The 18,435-nt window shown below is 32.4% G+C and overlaps 1 protein-coding gene and 1 long non-coding RNA gene across 2 annotated transcripts; both read right to left on the reverse strand.

Moving 5' to 3' along the window:
* Positions 1-4,480: 4,480 nt before the first annotated feature.
* On the reverse strand, positions 4,481-5,843 carry LOC124441387. The gene is made up of 4 exons (XR_006946963.1): positions 5,751-5,843; positions 5,465-5,539; positions 5,110-5,265; positions 4,481-5,037 (listed from the first exon to the last, which is right to left on the reverse strand). It is a non-coding gene; the product is annotated as an uncharacterized LOC124441387 (long non-coding RNA).
* A 5,620-nt stretch (positions 5,844-11,463) lies between these two features.
* Positions 11,464-18,423, reverse strand: LOC124440914 (ubiquitin carboxyl-terminal hydrolase 16-like). Its single transcript, XM_046991338.1, has 13 exons — positions 17,877-18,423; positions 16,617-16,685; positions 16,416-16,534; positions 16,234-16,326; positions 16,016-16,152; positions 15,862-15,949; positions 15,640-15,745; positions 14,739-14,827; positions 14,491-14,580; positions 14,188-14,403; positions 12,332-14,120; positions 12,054-12,250; positions 11,464-11,854 (listed from the first exon to the last, which is right to left on the reverse strand). Exons 1-13 carry the CDS (start codon positions 17,947-17,949, stop codon positions 11,525-11,527), a joined length of 3,396 nt encoding a protein of 1,131 aa, XP_046847294.1. The 5' UTR covers positions 17,950-18,423; the 3' UTR covers positions 11,464-11,524.
* Between the last annotated feature and the right edge of the window lie 12 nt (positions 18,424-18,435).

The raw sequence follows: 18,435 nt of genomic DNA on the forward strand, positions 1-18,435 counted from the left end.
AATTTTATAGACTATATACAAAATGTAGCTACGCATCGTGAAAATCATTTGATGGTATCTACTATGAATTTTATAGAATGAATACAAAATATAGCTATGCATGATGAAAATCATTTGATGGTATCATACAATTTCGATTTTCACACCATTTTCGTATTAACATTGAATTGAGAAAGATATTAAAATTTTACTTTTACATGACGTTGAGGAAGTAATTTTAGCCTGTGCGAGTGTGTGGTTGAATGTTTCATCACACATTAAATTGATAAATAATTCTTTGTTCATTCATTTTCTCTAAGGAAAGTTTTGTATTATTTATGCACTATTTAGCAATTATGCTTTTAATAGTAACTGGGCGTGATTTATGATTAGAGGTTAAACTTTCCTATTGTGTACGTAAGCTCGTGGGTAAATTTAGGTAAACTCATCCGAAGGTACGAGAGGGGAAACATTGTAGAAATAATGAATATCGATTTGGCAGTCGTATTATGTTTACTGCGTTTGTATGTTTTAGATAATAGAGGTGACCGTTTAATAAAGGTCCTCCTTATGCAATAACTCTCTCATCATGAGCGAAAGCATCCATGGGCTTCATGGGAAAAAGGGATTATCGACTTTTTTATAATAGTTTCTACAAAGACAGCATTTAATAAGCCATGCAACTTGTATCGTCAAAACGAACCATTTTATTATGGGGTGTATTTACTTAACCCGACCGTTTAATACAGTATCAAAACAATGAAAAATTAAGTTTGGGACATTGAAAAGGTAAATTCATTGTGTGATAGCATAACTTGAAAAGTCATTCAATAAACATAAAATGGTTATTATCGTATTTTTCTTTCATAAATAACTTGCACAAGAACCATAAGAAAGACTTAACAAACACGATGAAAAGGAACTATCAACTATTTATAAAAAAAAGTCAATTAATTAGTGGGCGAGTATCATGAATTTGATGATTTTGATTGCGTGTTGTAAGATATCAAATACACTTATTTATACATTATAGCTGAATTTTGGAAGCAAATATCAATCTGTTCATTGGGATTTGCCAGTCAAATGTTGTTCTCTTTCCAGTTCTTGTATTCATCGTGTTTTACCGATAACCATGCAGAGACAGATATTTTTAAACTTTGGCCGGCTAAGAGCGATCAACTCGACGTTCAATTGTTTCATTTCCTTTTGGAAAAACTCTATTTTACGCACGGAAGCGATGAAGGTTATCAAAGCAATGACAAAATTTGTTTGAGAGTTATAAAAGAAGAAAGCAGATATGTATATTGATGGTAACTAACCCTTAGAAAGGTTTCCATTGAAGGGGTGGGGGTGGAAGATTGGTGTTTGGTTCACGAGTCAATCATCAATGAAAGTAGCATCAAATAAATTTATAGTGAGATTAATAAATGATTATGAGACCTCTGTACTTTAAAAATTATACTTTGATGTTCAAATTTCTCAGAAAAACATAAAGATTACCCATCAACACCCGGTAGAAAGTAAACGAACATATAAAGAAAACAGGTTTTTGGCAGTTTAATAAAGACAGAGACACAGAAGTTCAGTCTCTATAGAGATTTGCTTATAGTGCGCAAAATGTCTTCCTCATAGCTTGCTAAATTCACGAACAGGAAGAATGACAAACTCAAGGAACAAACAGACATTTTAATTAAGAAGTGGGTGTTCAACCCGTCATCATGTATAATTTTTATAAAAATTTCATGGACAGACATAATGAGTTGTTTTATCGGAAATAATCTAGTCACATCATAAAAAGACACCACAGAGAAACAAGCACGAACATTATTTATTTACGCTACACTCCTTCCTCACTAAATGTAGAAAATCAGGTCTTGCTCAAAATCCTTTCAAGGAACTTGCCACTTACACAGACAGTCATGGCATTGTCTAGTGATGTTGGACCATGATGATTAAAGTATTCTTCACTCTGAAGATTGATTTACTTAATAGAAAGTACATTTAACCCATGCAAAGCTGTATTTAAAGCAAGAGGAAAATCTACTAGTTATCAAAGATACTATACGATTTTGTTCTATTCACTAGAAAGTCACGTGTTTGAATTTTTCTAGAATTTTCACATTTCTAAATCAGTGTTTCTTTGTCTATAAATATACCTTTCCTTTCATTATCGTTATGAATATTGTGCTCTACCACAATAATACTCAAAAGCTTAAATAATTTTACACAACCCTCAACTGATATATTAACAAGCTACATACATATAATGATTATTTATCATAAACGAAGATAGAAAAAAAACCCGACTAAATGAAACCGCATATCACTTGCACCTCGATTTGTACATAAACCAAGGAAATCTTTGATATAGATGGAAGCCTGTCGTTTGAATAGCGTCTACTACTGCTTGCATGCTACTCAAGATTTTATCTCTTAAATACAAGAGCAAAAAGCTCACTTCATACTAACTACCCGTCGTGCATCTAAAGTAATTGAAGACAACTATGTCAACACATCATATTTTTCATGAGTTATGCACATGAAGCTGACGATGTTGGAACAGCTGCATGTAACTTGCTGTAAGATTTAAATACTTATAGTTCAAAAAACAAATCACTGAGAAATACCGAAATTACTTTTCACAAATATTTCATCACAAAGATTTTTATATATATAGCTAATTGACTACATGCATGCGTGAGAATCGCTTGCGCTAATTGAAATTATATAAAAAATTTTAAATTCATGGTCATTTCCCTCGAAACTGTTTCATATAATTGAACTGTCTCATAATACTTTTCCCCTCTATATACGTCCATCAAAGAATATTAAATCCCTCCGTGCGTAAAATGGAGTTTTTCCAAAAGAAAACGAGACAATTAAACGTTCTCTGTCTTGCTAGAGTGTGCTAAAAATATCTTGTGTACGATTAAGACAAGAACGACCATGGAAAACGAATCGATATTTGTTCAATCACAAAGATTATGCTGTGTATTTCCCACGAGTAGACAAGTTTGTTAATGAGCAAAATGTGATTTGTGTTACAGCAAAAAGAAACAAAAGTCTCCGTTTGATGAGGTTTGGGTTGTGGTATAATGGATGGAATATAGATAATACACCATCAACATTCATAACAAACAAAGCCAGTAGTAACATGTTTCTCTTGGGGTATAATGGATGGAATATGGATAATAAATGATCAACATTCATAACAAACAAAGCCAGTAGTTACATGTTTCTCTTGGGGTATAATGGATGGAATATGGATAATAAATGATCAACATTCATAACAAACAAAGCCAGTAGTAACATGTTTCTCTAGGGGTATAATGGATGGAATATGGATAATAAATGATCAACATTCATAACAAACAAAGCCAGTAGTTACATGTTTCTCTTGGGGTATAATGAATGGAATATGGATAGTAAATGATCAACATTCATAACAAACAAAGCCAGTAGTTACATGTTTCTCTTGGGGTATAATTGATGGAATATGGATAATAAATGATCAACATTCATAACAAACAAAGCCAGTAGTTACATGTTTGTGTTGTGTTATAATGAATGGAATATGGATAATAAATGATCAACATTCATAACAAACAAAGCCAGTAGTTACAGGTTTCTCTTTGGGTATAATGGATGGAATATGGATAATAAATGATCAACATTCATAACAAACAAAGCCAGTAGTTACATGTTTCTCTTGGGGTATAATGAATGGAATATGGATAGTAAATGATCAACATTCATAACAAACAAAGCCAGTAGTGAAGATGCTCGAGTTGCAGCTGCAATCTTCAATGTAAAATGTACCCAACGAAGAAAAATTCCAAATTTATTTGTGGCAAATAACATGGTTAAAATCTCCACAATAGGATGACATACAACAACACAACCAATAAATCAAAACAAGATACAATCATGATTAAAAATTAACACAGGGTTTTTTTTCGTTGATGAAAACTAAATACGTTGGCAGGAAAAGATAATCATTATTTTCATGACCTTATAGATTCAAGATTTCATCAAAGACCGTATAATTTTTAAATTTTGAAAACGATCATATAATTTATAATGATATTAAAGGTAGATTTTGACTTGATAACTATAAATAAACTAATAATGCGCAGCTAAAACCTGTTTGCATTTCTTTCATGGGAAACATTAAAGTTAAAAATAGAGAAATGATGTCTTGAATACATCTTTTGTTGAATTATTATTTTCGATTGTGAATTATTATGCAGTTTTTTATTTTTTTACAACTAACTCCACGACTGATAGATAATGAAATGGATGATTGGAAGTTATATATGAACTACATATGAAATTATATGGACGAGTGAATGCAGAACAAGGAACCAAACATGAAATGAAACGGAGTAGTGAGTGCAACAAATGAATTACTTGTGAAATGAAACATCAGAATGAACAGAGTATAAGAAACTATATATAAATTGGAGAACTAAATATGAACGAAATATTGGACGAAGATGAGTGAGCTGAAAAAATTGTAATTTGTTGTCCTGTAAAACCTATATAAGATTTGCATGCATTAATATTATATGGGCATTACGATTTCTGTTTTAACTTATTTAAATGATATATACTATGCTATATTGTTTAATTAATGCTTCATTAACATTGAAATTATGTTCCTACTATTATATCATATGCATTTCATATGATACAATGAATTATATATACAAATTATTGTAGTATTAAATATAAATACATCACAATTAATAAATAACTATATATCAACCAAAATATCATATCATAGCACTTATTCAAAGCATTGCATTCATGTTTATCATTTCTGAAGAAATGTTACCTTTTTTTGTAGTTTTTCAGCCCCTTGGGTTAACAAGCAGCAATGATACACTTTTGTGTCCCAGTACTCTTGAAACGGCCATTCATATCATAGACATCCTTGGAGAGATGTTTCAACAACTGAATTTGAAAAGCACACTGATCCTTTGTGCCAGGTTTCACTGCCGCTACCTTAACAAGTTTACTGGGTTTATTCAAGGATAGAAATCCAAGATTATAGCTCTGTAATAGAACAAAATACATACTTAAGTGTAAGGCATTAAACTTACTTCATGTAAGATAACTAAATCTTACCATTATTCTGACCCAAGATCGGACCATATTTATGGAGATGTTTGCAATTTGCCCTTCTTTGTGACACTGAAGACCTTTAATATACTTTCTATTCGTTCTGATTAGATAGCTGTGGATCATGAGTCTTTTTGTAATTTCCTCAAAGAACTCTTTAATCTGTTTTAAAAATGGTCAGAAATTTGTTCTATAAGTACGAGACTTCGAGAACTTAGCCTATAGTCATAACTGTAACTGTTTAAATGCGTTCAAGTTGCCATGCAAAAAAGATCAAATTGACATTTTTAGCTTTAGCAACTTGAATTTCATTGAATATGAAGATGGACGCGGCTTCTAATTTGTAAAAAATTTTTCTTACCGATAAGTTGAATGAAATTCTTTGAAAACCAGCATTTGCAACCAACATCTGCTTTCCACATTGATTACCACTGACCTAAAAAGCACGGTAATCACGGTAATTTTATAAACTATCATAAAAAAATGAACAATGTTTACAATATAACATTATATACAACTACAAAAAAGTCGGCCAAGGTAATGTCAAGGACCAAGGAAAGTCGTTACATAAAACGAAAAAATTCTTCTTTTAGAAATCATCTATGTACTTGAGTGAGTTGAGTCCTGAGAATTCCGTCAATATTTACCTCTCGATAAGAAATTTGCAGACTTAAAGCTGTTCGCTGAGCGTTAAGAATAAAGTATCGAAATGTCTCGTTGAAATTGGTAGACGCGCATGTTTTATGCAGTAGTCACGTGCTGGCCTGGGGAGAAATTTTGTTCTCACAAGAATATGAAATTTTTTTGTTGTGCTATTAAAGTTTAAATTTAATAATTGTCTGTTGTCTAACTTCTCTTATGCTTGCACGCACCGATATTTCAATTCAAAACAAACTTTTACTGTGTAAAATTTCAGCATCTTATCAGTTTGTAGTTCAGTTCTGTTGACTCGTCGAATGAGTCTCCGGAGGTAGGCTTGTCACTTTTGTAAGAATTAGAGATATTTTCAATGTGATTCTACCATAAGCGCTAAATTTTGAATATCTCAATGGAATAAATCTATTTGTTAACAATAAAACATTTGCATAATTAATGATAATATTCATTACTGGATGACACGTGTGCAAAAATGTGACTGGATTATTTGAAGTGACAAACAAGCACTCAGCTGGCCTCTCTTACAAAATGGACATAAAATGCGCATGAAATATCAAAGAGCAATGAAACTTTGACGTGCTGTACATTCTAGAACTTACCTTATGTTTAAGGCAGTTCTTCCACTCATGTACAACGATACTCAACTTGTTTAACTCGTTTTTAAAATTTGTACATTTTAGATAACAAATTTTCTCAGATTTTCCCAGACGCGCCATCATAAGGAGTCCAACGATACATAAACCCGCACCTGTAAACAGTAACGAAATCTCAATTGAGTAATTAACGCACAAAAATATCTATAAGGTGGCAAAATTCTCTTTACTTTTTCAAAAACTATGCTTAATTAAGAAATTAAATTCACACTTGACCTGAAATCATTTTCGTGAAACTTTTTTTGTCTTTCAAATTTACTTTTCGTTGTGTCGATTTCGATCAAAACCAAAAAATAATGAAGAGTCGACATGATTTTTTCCATTTTATACCCGCGCCTACTTATCATAAATCCCCTATTTTTTTATTTTTTATTTTCTGTATTCCAATTCTTTCTGCTCTCGCGGAACTTGTTCATTGTTTTATTCAAAAATCATTGCTATTTTTTCGCATTTTTTAAGTTCTTCTTTTGTTAAGCTCAGCTGGACGCCAATCTTTAACCAGGCTAAAGTCATTTAAAACTTTTGTACTGTAAGCTACTGTAAAGCACAAAAATCAATTATTGAAAGTGAAGATAACAGAAAGGCTTCCCGTCTACGGAATGCTTCTAAAGTCCTCCATTCTGAAATCGTTTATCAAGTTTTTCTGTGTTCAATTCATTGCGACTTTGTTATGCTTACATATTAGTTCATTTGTGTAATTTTAGTATATTTCAATATATTAACTTTCCTTTATGACTGTACCTAAAACCTATGAGATACAATAAAAAGGGGAGACACCTTTAAAACAACATCAAATGTAAAATTGAATGGTTATGAGTACAAAAATGTGTTAATTTACATCGCTTACTGTTCTAAATATTATATATTTAAAAATGTCGACGACTGCCGGTTTCGACTTCAAGCAGAGCTGAAACAGCGATAATTCTAATTTAAATTGTTGTCACGCGGGTTCGTCAACCCGGTGAACTATCAATTATGATATAATAGTACTAATCTGAGATAAAATTATCGAGAATGAACTACCAAATATAAAAGGAATAAACATCCGAACTAAATAAGATATTAAGAAATATCTCATGACTAAAGTAACCCACGCAGTTGCCTACTGAAAGAAGAATATTACACAAGTGAAAGACTTAAGAACCATAGAAATGGAATCAGAAAGAAAATGAACGTGAAAGATGTCTGACATCCTTTAAAGTGACTTCAGGATCATCTGTAGAGTATACATTCTTTACAATTTTTCGCATCCTTAATTACAAGCCCACAAGTCTTTAGACTGTATCATACGGCATGTATGATAATTATTTACATTCTTTTAGTGTTATAAGTTACTAAAAGTTATGCTGGACAATGACAACATAAAAGTTAGCAAGAATGCTTGCTAGCTTTATGCCTTTATTTTTCATTGCAACTTGTTAAAGCGCTCCTACAGTCTAAAATCTTTATATAATGCAGCCATTATTTTTGTATAATGACAGACTGATAGTTGCTTTCAGCCTGTTGCCTGTTAACCACTGAAACGTTTAACGTTTCATAACAAAATTCTTTGTAATTGGTAAAATAGTTTTACTGCAAGAAAAAATTTTTGCCGTGACACTTGTTGGCCACCGTAATATAGGTCTGTTAGTCAAACACAACTGCTAATGCATGCGTTGCAGCAGATCTTGTAAACTTGTATATGGTAAAATTGTATCTTATGCTCCAGTCTCCTTCCAGATTGCTCGTTTTGCTCTTTGGTCAGTTTAATTAAAATTTTAGCCTTAAATAATCATTTATTTCTCTTGTTTCGTGATTTTGTGTACCGGCAAGTGATAAGATCTCAAATCATCACAAAAAACGACAATCTTTTAAAGTTGTAATCACAGCAAATAATGATCTATCGTTCCAAACATGGTCTCTTAAGTAAAAGTCAATAGTAGTTAGCAAACAAGCTGCGTCCTGCATTAAGCTAGATGTCCTGAAATTAGGCCGTTCTTGTCGTTGAAGTTTTATATTACCGATGACAAAACAATGATTTACATGCAATTATGTATAAAACATTTTACTCCATTATTTGCTTTGGCGTGCTGTGAATTTCCACAATCAAATAACGTATTATCTTTCTCAAATCGTTTAGTATACATATTACTATTAATGTTGATTTATTGATTACATAAGACAGTTTTTATTAAGTTTTAATATTAAAATGATGTCGCACATTTTACAAACATTTTAATTTCATCTTTTCTTTGATAATCTTTATTGCCTCAGTACGTAAAATGGAGTTTTTCCAAAAAAAGATCAAACAATTAAATGTCGAGTTCATTGTCACTATTGTTTTAAGCCAAAGTCGAATATATAGTGTGTTGGTTTCTGGCACAAATATCTTGCAAACAATGAAAATAAAAAGAGGAATAGAGAAAAACAGTTGACACGCAAATGCCATCAGACAGATTGATACTTGCTTCAAAGAAAATGCTCTTCTTTCACCACGCTTTACGGCATTCGACCGGCGATATTTTCTTGAGACTCTTATTAATTTATAATTTGTATACAACATTGGTGGCGTATACAAAACCATGAATATTATACTGTGGACTTCCAACGAATACACAAGTTCATCCGTGTAAAATATATTAGAAGTAGTATAAATAAACTGTGCTACAGCGAATAGCCAAAAAAGTCTCCGTTTGGTGATGTTTGCTTTGTGATATAATGGATGGAATATGGATAAATAACGATCGACATTCATTACCAAGACAGCCAGTAGCGATGCTCCTTGAAATATTGTTGTGCTGGCTGTCATAATGTTTACATAACGGGAAGAGATTTTGAATTTCTTTGAGAAAAAGAGCATAGTTATGATTGCCACGACGGGATGATTGACCAACACTGTCAAGAAGTCACAACAACTCAAAACCATAATCATAAAATAACAGTGTTTTTTTCGCAGGCTCGTTGTTTGCCAAAACACCACGATTACAAGTGCATTTAGAATCGTACCAAAAAAGAAAAACATAATGTTGAAGACAATTAATGCCATTAAATGAAATAGATGAGCCTCCATTATCTTTTTGTAAAGTTGTAAAGTGCGAAGCTCATACTTTTTAATTGAAAATAAATGCTTATATTTGTTATACGCGGTGTTTATATAGGTGCTTAAGTATGTTTATGTTTATGTATAAATGTATGTAAAAGATAACATCACACAGCCGTTGTATGCACTTTCTTTTTGATAATGGTCATCACTCCCACCCATTACAATATAACATTCAAATGGACTCAAAACATCTGCTGATTTTACCGACATGCAATATCAAAAAATATTAGTATTTCGCACGTACTGTTTTATATGATATATGTGAAATGATTCACAGGCTTTGGAAAGAGTGAAAACTTAAAGCGCAGAAATTACAACCTTCAACCCAGCTCCATTTAATTATTCAACGCTCATATGAAAAACGCTCTCAGCTATATATGGGCTCAGGTAAAACAACTTTAAAAAAAATGCTTTTTTTTATCACACTTTTCATCAAACTTTGCATGTGGTAAAGTTAGATGGACAAAATCGAGTAAAGACACTGGCAATCATTTCCCGGAATAATTCTATACCGATGTATTGATAACATTTGACTTATTCCAGTCTACACACACGTATACATGATTATAGAGCAGCTCTTAGAAAAAAACCATTGTAATTGTAAACAGATTACAAAACGTGTAAAGTAAAATGTAACTATAGATAGAATTCAATCAATAAGCACTAGCAAAGTTTACACTTAAACCGAACAATATTTCCACAAGTTGTGGAGCTCGACTTTCTGTAATATATTTAGTTAGAAAAATGATTTCATTACAATAACCCATCTATCTTGAGGCCGATTTATATTATTTTATAAGTCATACAGCCATTTATATTTTTATTATATAAGTTGTGAAAATTTTTGTAACAATCCCGCGTCTTTTCTAAGTTTCCTGCGTACTGCAGAAACAGTTTTAATAGTGCATCTTATAGAAAAACTTGCATCAAAGAAGATGCTACAGTTTAAAAAATATATAGAGTTGATGAAAGAAACGTGGAACTACTAGAAGACAAAGATTAAAAAAATTGATAATACAGTATTCCACAAGAAAACAGACATGCAACACAAAATAAAGATATAGTTCACCAAAGAAAGAAAGAGAGTAAAAAAAAAACAAGGAAATACATGCTGTAGTACAAATAGAGCGAGAAAACAACAGAACTTAATGTAAAAAAGCGGAGTAGAATACTTAGAGATGGAAAAAGAAAGACAGTAAATAAATGACGAATATAGGCTGCGAAAGAAAGGGCAAAGTTAAACAAAGAAAAACACAAAATTCTTATAAAATATAATATACATACATCAAAGAATATTAGGGCGACAAAGAAGGAGAACATGTTCGAGAAAGAACTGTAGAAAGAAAATAGACCGAAGAAAAGCAGTTCGAGGAAAGATCTCCATGGAATAAAAGTAAACACGGGGATGTAGAAGATAATGTCCTACGATAATTGGGGTCGGGGGTATCTGGTATATATATATGACATATGCCGTAAAGTTCCATCGAAATCTGTTTATGGATTATAACATGCATACATGAATACTCTCCTCTCGATTATCGATCTTCCTACGGCCACAATTAGTAATGTAACATAAATTGAGAACTCCAAGGAAAATGTGTACAAATTAAAAAAAAAACCAAAGAAAGATACAGAGATATAAAAGAGCCAAAGGACATTCAATTTTATTTTTATAAAAGTACCAGAAAATATTTGCTCAGGCTCAATATTCTTACCTTGGTTCTTATTATGCAATGTTTTGTATGACATAAATCACTGTAATGTACCAAATGTGATACAACACAAAATTATTCGATTGAAATTAATACTTGTTTATATTGATATCCCTGTACGTTTTTTTTGTCAGCCTCAGCTGGTTATTATTTTGTTCTAATTTGTTTGAAATATTCAATCTCAACGTTCTTATTAACGTGGTTCTTATAAAAAAGTGTAGTGCAGAAAGAAAATAGGCAAAAAATGAAAGAACAATACAGTAAAAATTGTTTTAATTCAATTAAATTTACAAGATTAATTTCAGCTGACTATTTCATTATATTATTTTTTCATAAAATAATAAATAAGCCTGAGCCTTCAATACTTTATCTATGCTCACTTCGGAGACGCTCGAGTCGCTGATATGAAACCATCTCGACGTCAGTAGATCTTCGTTTGCATTTAATTCATTTTTGCCGTTCTCCGTCCACGTTTCAACCATTGCCTTTAGAAGTTCTGTTAAGTTTTCAAATTTCCATTTGAGGATTGGTGACATTTTCTTTTTAATGTGACAATAAGCAGTATAGTGACCGCCGTGTAAGTTTCCTGAATGCTCAACAATACCAGATAAGGCATAGGAGACTTTACCTTCAGAATCTGTCGAGAACTATTCAAATAAAGATAAAACTCTTCAAATTAAATGTCTCATTTATGTTCCCAGACAGCTATAACATAAATGTTCGCTATGGCAATGTACCTGATGAAAATCATCACTCGCATCCATAATATATTATTCATAAGCCAAATTTAATTAATTTTGATTTATTTCATGCATTTAGAAAAAGGATTTTCAATATTTCATATACCTTGCCAGCCTTGTGACAGAAAGGTGAAATATCCAAAACCAAGGGAAACGCAACGTGTTTTGAAACCTTTTTCAATGAATAGCCAACCTGGTGAAATCTCTTCAAATGTAGAGTCAATATAGGTGGAGCCTGTTTAATAAGCATTTGTTTTACAGCTTCACTGTAAATTGGCTTTCTTTTCTTGCAATTCGTTTCCCCTAAATTCAAAATGCAAATATTATCAAAAAATCAATCGCACAATACAATACTTTTCATAACATTGGTGGTGGCCAATTTACCTTTATCTTCAATAGAATCTTCATCATCATTTTTCTGACTTTTCTCTTTTCTAGCTTCATTACACGGTTCACATAGGAACAAATTTTTACCATCTAGAAGTTCAGGAGTACAAAATCTTTTTAAACAACTTTCAACAGACATTACGTTGCAAGGAATGTTGTCCATATTTCCTAAACAATGATTGCCTTGAAATATTTCAGATACTAAAGTTGATTTATTGTTCTCTAATTTATCGCCAGCTCCCATATTTTCTACTAAGGTTGGTTTATTGCTGTCAAATTTATGGACAACTTCTGTATTTTCTACTGATGTTGATTGATTGTTGGCAATTATTTTGCTAGCTCCGGTATTTTCTGAGAGTATTCCTTGTGTTTCTGACCTGCTTACTGCGTTTTCTGCTTTCGAAGCTTCGTTCCTAAAATCTTCACTCCATTCAATAGGCTTTTCGTCCAGTATCGATAATTGTGAATATCTAAAAGAATCTTGAATGGCATTTTCAATAATGTTATCTACATAACGTCCAACAGCTTCTTTTGTAACTGACGGAAAACTTCCATTATTAATGCCACACTTCCTTGATCGAAAACTAGACAAACAGTCTTGTAGAGTAGAATCAATTAAAGTATCCACATATTTCCTAACACTTCTCTTATACTCTACAGAAAGCAATAGATTTTGTTGGTCCATATCAGGTTCGGCTTCATCAATACTATCGTCATCAGAGAAACTATTGACGATTTCCTCCTCATTCGATGCATAATGATCAGAAGCACAGGTAATTTCACTATGGCAGTCATCCTCACATCTTTCATCGGTAAACGTCGAACTATCACCCAAACTCCACATGATTTTGTCTTTTGTTGTAAGACTTGACTGTTCTTGCAAACATTCTTTAAATATATCTTCTACAAATTTGCCCGTATATTTACGAGTTTCACTCCATGTGTCAACCTCGTCTTTTGTGGCAGTTTTTATCTTTGGAGAATTATAGTGGAAAGGAACATTGCATTTTGCATTTGAAACTTCACTGATAAAATTTTCTGTCGATATTCGCGGGCTTTTTCCCAGTTCCCCTTGTACTTTGATGTCGCTCGATTTATCTAAAATATCTTCTCCGTCATCGTGCCGACAAAAATTGCTGGCTCTGACGTCATTTGCTGCTACCCCAATTAAGCTGTGGGTTTCTTCCCTTCGTACGTGCTGAACATTAAGATTGTTGACGTCATTGATATCTTTCCTAATAACGCAATCAATATCTTCCTCCAGTCTCTCCTTATTGTATCCGCGATCATTAATATTGTAAATCACCTTTTCATCAGACTTAAACTTAGTGGTTTTGACATTATTCACGTATCTCTCACTCAAATTATTAATTTCATCTTTGCCATCGCCTTCGTCGTTACATTTTTTTAAGTCATCATTATTTACTCCTTTGACATTTTCAACACTGTCTTCCATGATGTCATTTACATCTAATTCTGAAATGTCACCAATATCTACTTCTGTGACGTTAACAACATTTTCTATGACGTCACCTATATTTGCCTTTTTGAGATCATCAACACTGTCTTCCATGACGTCCTTTACATCTAATTCTGAAACGTCACCAATACCTACTTCAGCGATGTCATCAGCACATTCTTTGATGTCACCAATATCTACTTTCGTAACGTCATCCATATCTTTCTCAGTGACGTCATCAATGTCGTCTGCAGTGACATCATCACCTTCACTGGGCTTACTGCCGCCACTGGTGCTGCTCAACCGTCTTCTTTCTTTCTTTTTATGCTGGAAAAGTTTAGAATTTTAATTCATATTTTCAAGATCTTACCATCAGCATAAATTTATTTTCTACCTTCTTTTTTTCTTTCATTTGTTTTTTCTGTTGATGCTTAGATATAGGTCGCGCACTTTTGTTTTTATCATTTTTCTGCTTAATGCATTCTGTCTTGGAGCTTCTTTCGGTACCAGCAACTGATGATTTAGACGTAGAGGGTGATACAAGAGCAATAGGGGAATTTTGTGCGTAAAATGTAGGCGAAGATGGTGCTTTCTTTCTTGTCCTATCATTCTAAAGTAAAAATCACAAACAAGTTCATATAAGTAAGACAAAAAGTTTATGCAATTAATGTAAAAGATTAAGTTTTTCATACATTACCTTTCCACGTACTGGTGAAAAAGAAGCGTTGTTATTATGAATGATTAAAGATAATGATAAATCCAAAAAACTCTCAACTGTTGTCGATACCTTAATACACAAAGGAATATGGCTAAAGTACATATTAGTAAATACGCATACCATTTCATTGCATGTTACTAGTATTACAATATAAATGATCCCCATCTATTCTTTTCTATATCTTTATCTAATAATCCCTTATCATGCCTATATTGTTTAACATATACCTTGAGACAACTTCTACATTCCACAGAGCTGATCAATTGTCCAGAAAATAACGAGTCGATAACAGGGGCTTTTGCTTTACGTCCATAGACTGTAATATACAGTATGTATATTAAGGATCAAATGAAAATATCCTCGCAGTGAAAATATCTCCAATCAATGTCGAAGAAAAATATTTAGCGACTGAAAATGTCTTCCTAATATTTCCATAATTTCGTAAGAGCACAATGGTTATAAGACATTTAAAATATACGACAAGTTTCTTTATAGCAAACGTGTTTCGGCATTCTTTATGCCATCTTCAGTGCGAAGTGAATAAATATAAATATATTTTACCACTATAACATATCATCATGTAAACTTCCTATATTTATTCACTTCGCACTGAAGATGGCATAAAGTATGCCGAAACATTTTTGCTATAAAGAAAATTGTCGTATATTTTAAATGTCTTCCTAATATGTTGAAAAAAGATTAGATGTACAACAAACGTTGAACCATCTTTCAAAAAATATCTTCAATAAACATTAAAGAAAAATATTTATCCGCCAAAAACGTCTTCAACATATTGGTTGAAGAACGATCAACTTGAAATATCTTTAAAAAACTTTGAAAAAGATCTGCCGAAAACATCTTAAACAGACGCCGAAAAATGATATTGATCACCTAAAAATATCTACAACGTATGTTGAAAGATAGATCAGCAGAAAATATCTTCTAGAAACTTTGCAGGATAATCAGCGGAAAAAATTTTCAACAAACGTCGAAGAAAAATATTTATCACCTAAAAACATCTTTAACATATGTTGAAGAAAGATCATCTGAAAATATCTTCAATAAATGTGCATTGCAGGCATTTATATGAACATATACATGACAGAAAATATCAACAAAATAACGTACGTTTGATCTTTTCATGAATCTCCTCATTTACTTGATTGGAAGTCATTCCTTCTTCGTTTTCACAACTTTTCACACCAAACCATCGTAAGATTGCTCGCTTAACATTCTGATGAACCAAACAAAAAAAAACAACAGCGAATTTATTAAAATATCGTTAGAGACTTAGAGCAATCAATTAGTTTATATCAAAACTCACAACGGTTTAAATTTACTCAAATTTACCTTGATTTCTTCACTGCGTATTGAATCAAACAAATATCGGAGCAGTTCTTGGCTGTCTTGTTGACGGAAACCTTTAAATCTTGGAGCCCTGTGCCATTTAATCGTATTTCTTGTTTCCGCTCTCTCGAATATTCATCATTAAGTAGAAACTTACTTCTTACAAATTTCTGTGAACAAATAAGATGGATTAATGACAGCTTTCTTTCCATCAGATCTCATTTCGTCGATAAACTTTACTAATGCTGTCGTCAAAGGACCAGGTTTGTCTGTAACGTTCACCGTAATTCTATCCTAAAAGAATCAAAAACAAAAATAAAACATGAATTATACAACCATGGATGAAAAGGAAATTTTCATGCAAATTTTACCGACCCATTTTTCTTCATCTGACGGTAAAATGCTGTGCTCAAACGTCTTTGATATACTCTCCACAGCAACACAGAATAATTGACAGTGAGAGAGATTCTACGAAATAACACAAAGTTCAAAGTCGTAATTTCATCATCATAATTCATTTTGCAAGTAAAAGGAAGATTCAACAGGAAGATTATTACCTGTATCACAGCATTGAAAAAGCATGTATTGCCAAGGTTGGTTAAACCTTTCACAGAAAGCCCATTTGTTGGATATAAATTAACACCTCTGCTCTCTTCTGGCTTCTTTCTATGATTTTCTATATTACATTGCTCATTATATGACCATGAAATCGATTATGTATACTACTTAGGACCTCTTCAAAACTTTCATACAAGTACCTTGATTTTTTATTTTTATTCCTGGTATAACATTCTTCGGGTTATCATCTCTATCATGGGGACAGGAATCTAGACAATACGTGTATTTTCAAGACATATTCTTTCTATCATGATAAGCTACAATTAATTCTAAACCCAATGGCGGATCTAAGATAGGTCAAATAAATTATAGAATTTCATTTTTAATTCAAAATACTTTTCTAAAAATGCTGTTGGATGGAAAATTCTAAAGAATATTTAAGGCTAAAATACTCCAAAATGAAGTCAATCCTAAGTTTTTCAAAATGGAAATATATTTTCAGTAATGTATTCTGACCTACCCAGGATGCGCAACTGTCTAAAATCATATCTGAACATTGGCTTACTTAAATTTATCATGTCCATACAGTGCTCATTTCCTCCACCCCCTCCCCCAATACCAGCTCAATACCACAATAATGGCCCTTGACTACCAACTCAAGTTTCATCCTATTCTACAAATATTACAGCAAGGCCATCAGAAGATCAATAAGGCTCATATTCACATATGCATGTCATACTCTGCTAAAAACAACGGAACAAAGGAACTTAATTTGGCATATTATGCATACATAAAATGAGCCACCCATATATCAATCTTCTGACTGCCCAGTGAACTGCTATCATGTCAAAATGGATAGGCATTATTGCAGTCTTTTTGTCCAGAAATGCATTCAACAAGGATAACAAAGCTTTTATTATTGCGGAGTGGAGGATTGGATAGTCAAATTTAGGTGAAAGTAGGTATTTGAGGGCAAATTTCAAAAATTCAAATTTATGGGAAATAAGGCTATAGTTCTCCCACCGTCCTCTTATACTGTACATGGTCTATTTTCAACAAATATCTTAAAGCAAGTGCAGTAGGGCTAGTGAATAAGGCAGTTATCTGTCAATAATTGACAAAGTACTGCTGGCTCATAAAATAAACTACTCAGCAGTAAATTCAAACTTTTAAGACAATAAAATGAGATGGAATTTTTCGTCTTAATGTCATACTACGTACTGCCATAAGGTCAAACGAAGATTTGACAATTCTTTAGAATTTAATCACACACAAAGAGCAACAGTAACTTAAAAACGCTGAGAAATGTTTAAAAATAAATGAAACCATACTCGAAAAATATTATCTGATCGTTTTCCATTCATACAAGTGATACAGCGCTGAGCGCGAGCAGTTGTGACCTAAGACAGTGAACAGGTATAGCTCGTAATTCAATTTATAGTGCAAAAGAGCAATCTTACTTTCTACGTGTTTTTCTTTACAACCACTGCTATTCCTCGACTTGTTTTTCTTCTGACTTTTCTTTTTCCCCATTACAAAAGTTGCATACAAAGTAAATTTCAGAATTTCACTTTCGAATTCAAATTACTCAATGCAGGGCTAATTTTACACAAAGTATTCATAGTGTAGACTCTATTCGCAGGCGCATTTTGGAGCTGGGGAAAACAAAAATAGAAAAGTTTGTGTGTCGACAGCATTGATCGAAAGTCAGTCATTTTTTCTCACAAGCCCTCCAATCAAACGTGCTAGCTAAGATATTTCAATCTTCTTTTGTGATAATATTAGAAAAATCGAACTGTAGGAGTAGAAATGAGCAAATCCTGTGATCATCCCATTCTTAGGTACATCATACAAAGATGCTTCCTGAATAATTTCATTAATAAATAGCAATGGTTTTTTTTTGACTCAATGTGTGCATGTTGAATACAAATGCTAAAGAGAAACCTGTGAAGGTAGAAATCTGTGATATTGTGCATATAAAGGAAGAGACTGACGAAAGATCGAGATCAACTAATTATT

The sequence above is a fragment of the Xenia sp. Carnegie-2017 genome, unplaced genomic scaffold, assembly GCF_021976095.1.
Source record: "Xenia sp. Carnegie-2017 unplaced genomic scaffold, XeniaSp_v1 HiC_scaffold_20, whole genome shotgun sequence".
NCBI classification, from domain to species: domain Eukaryota; kingdom Metazoa; phylum Cnidaria; class Anthozoa; order Malacalcyonacea; family Xeniidae; genus Xenia; species Xenia sp. Carnegie-2017.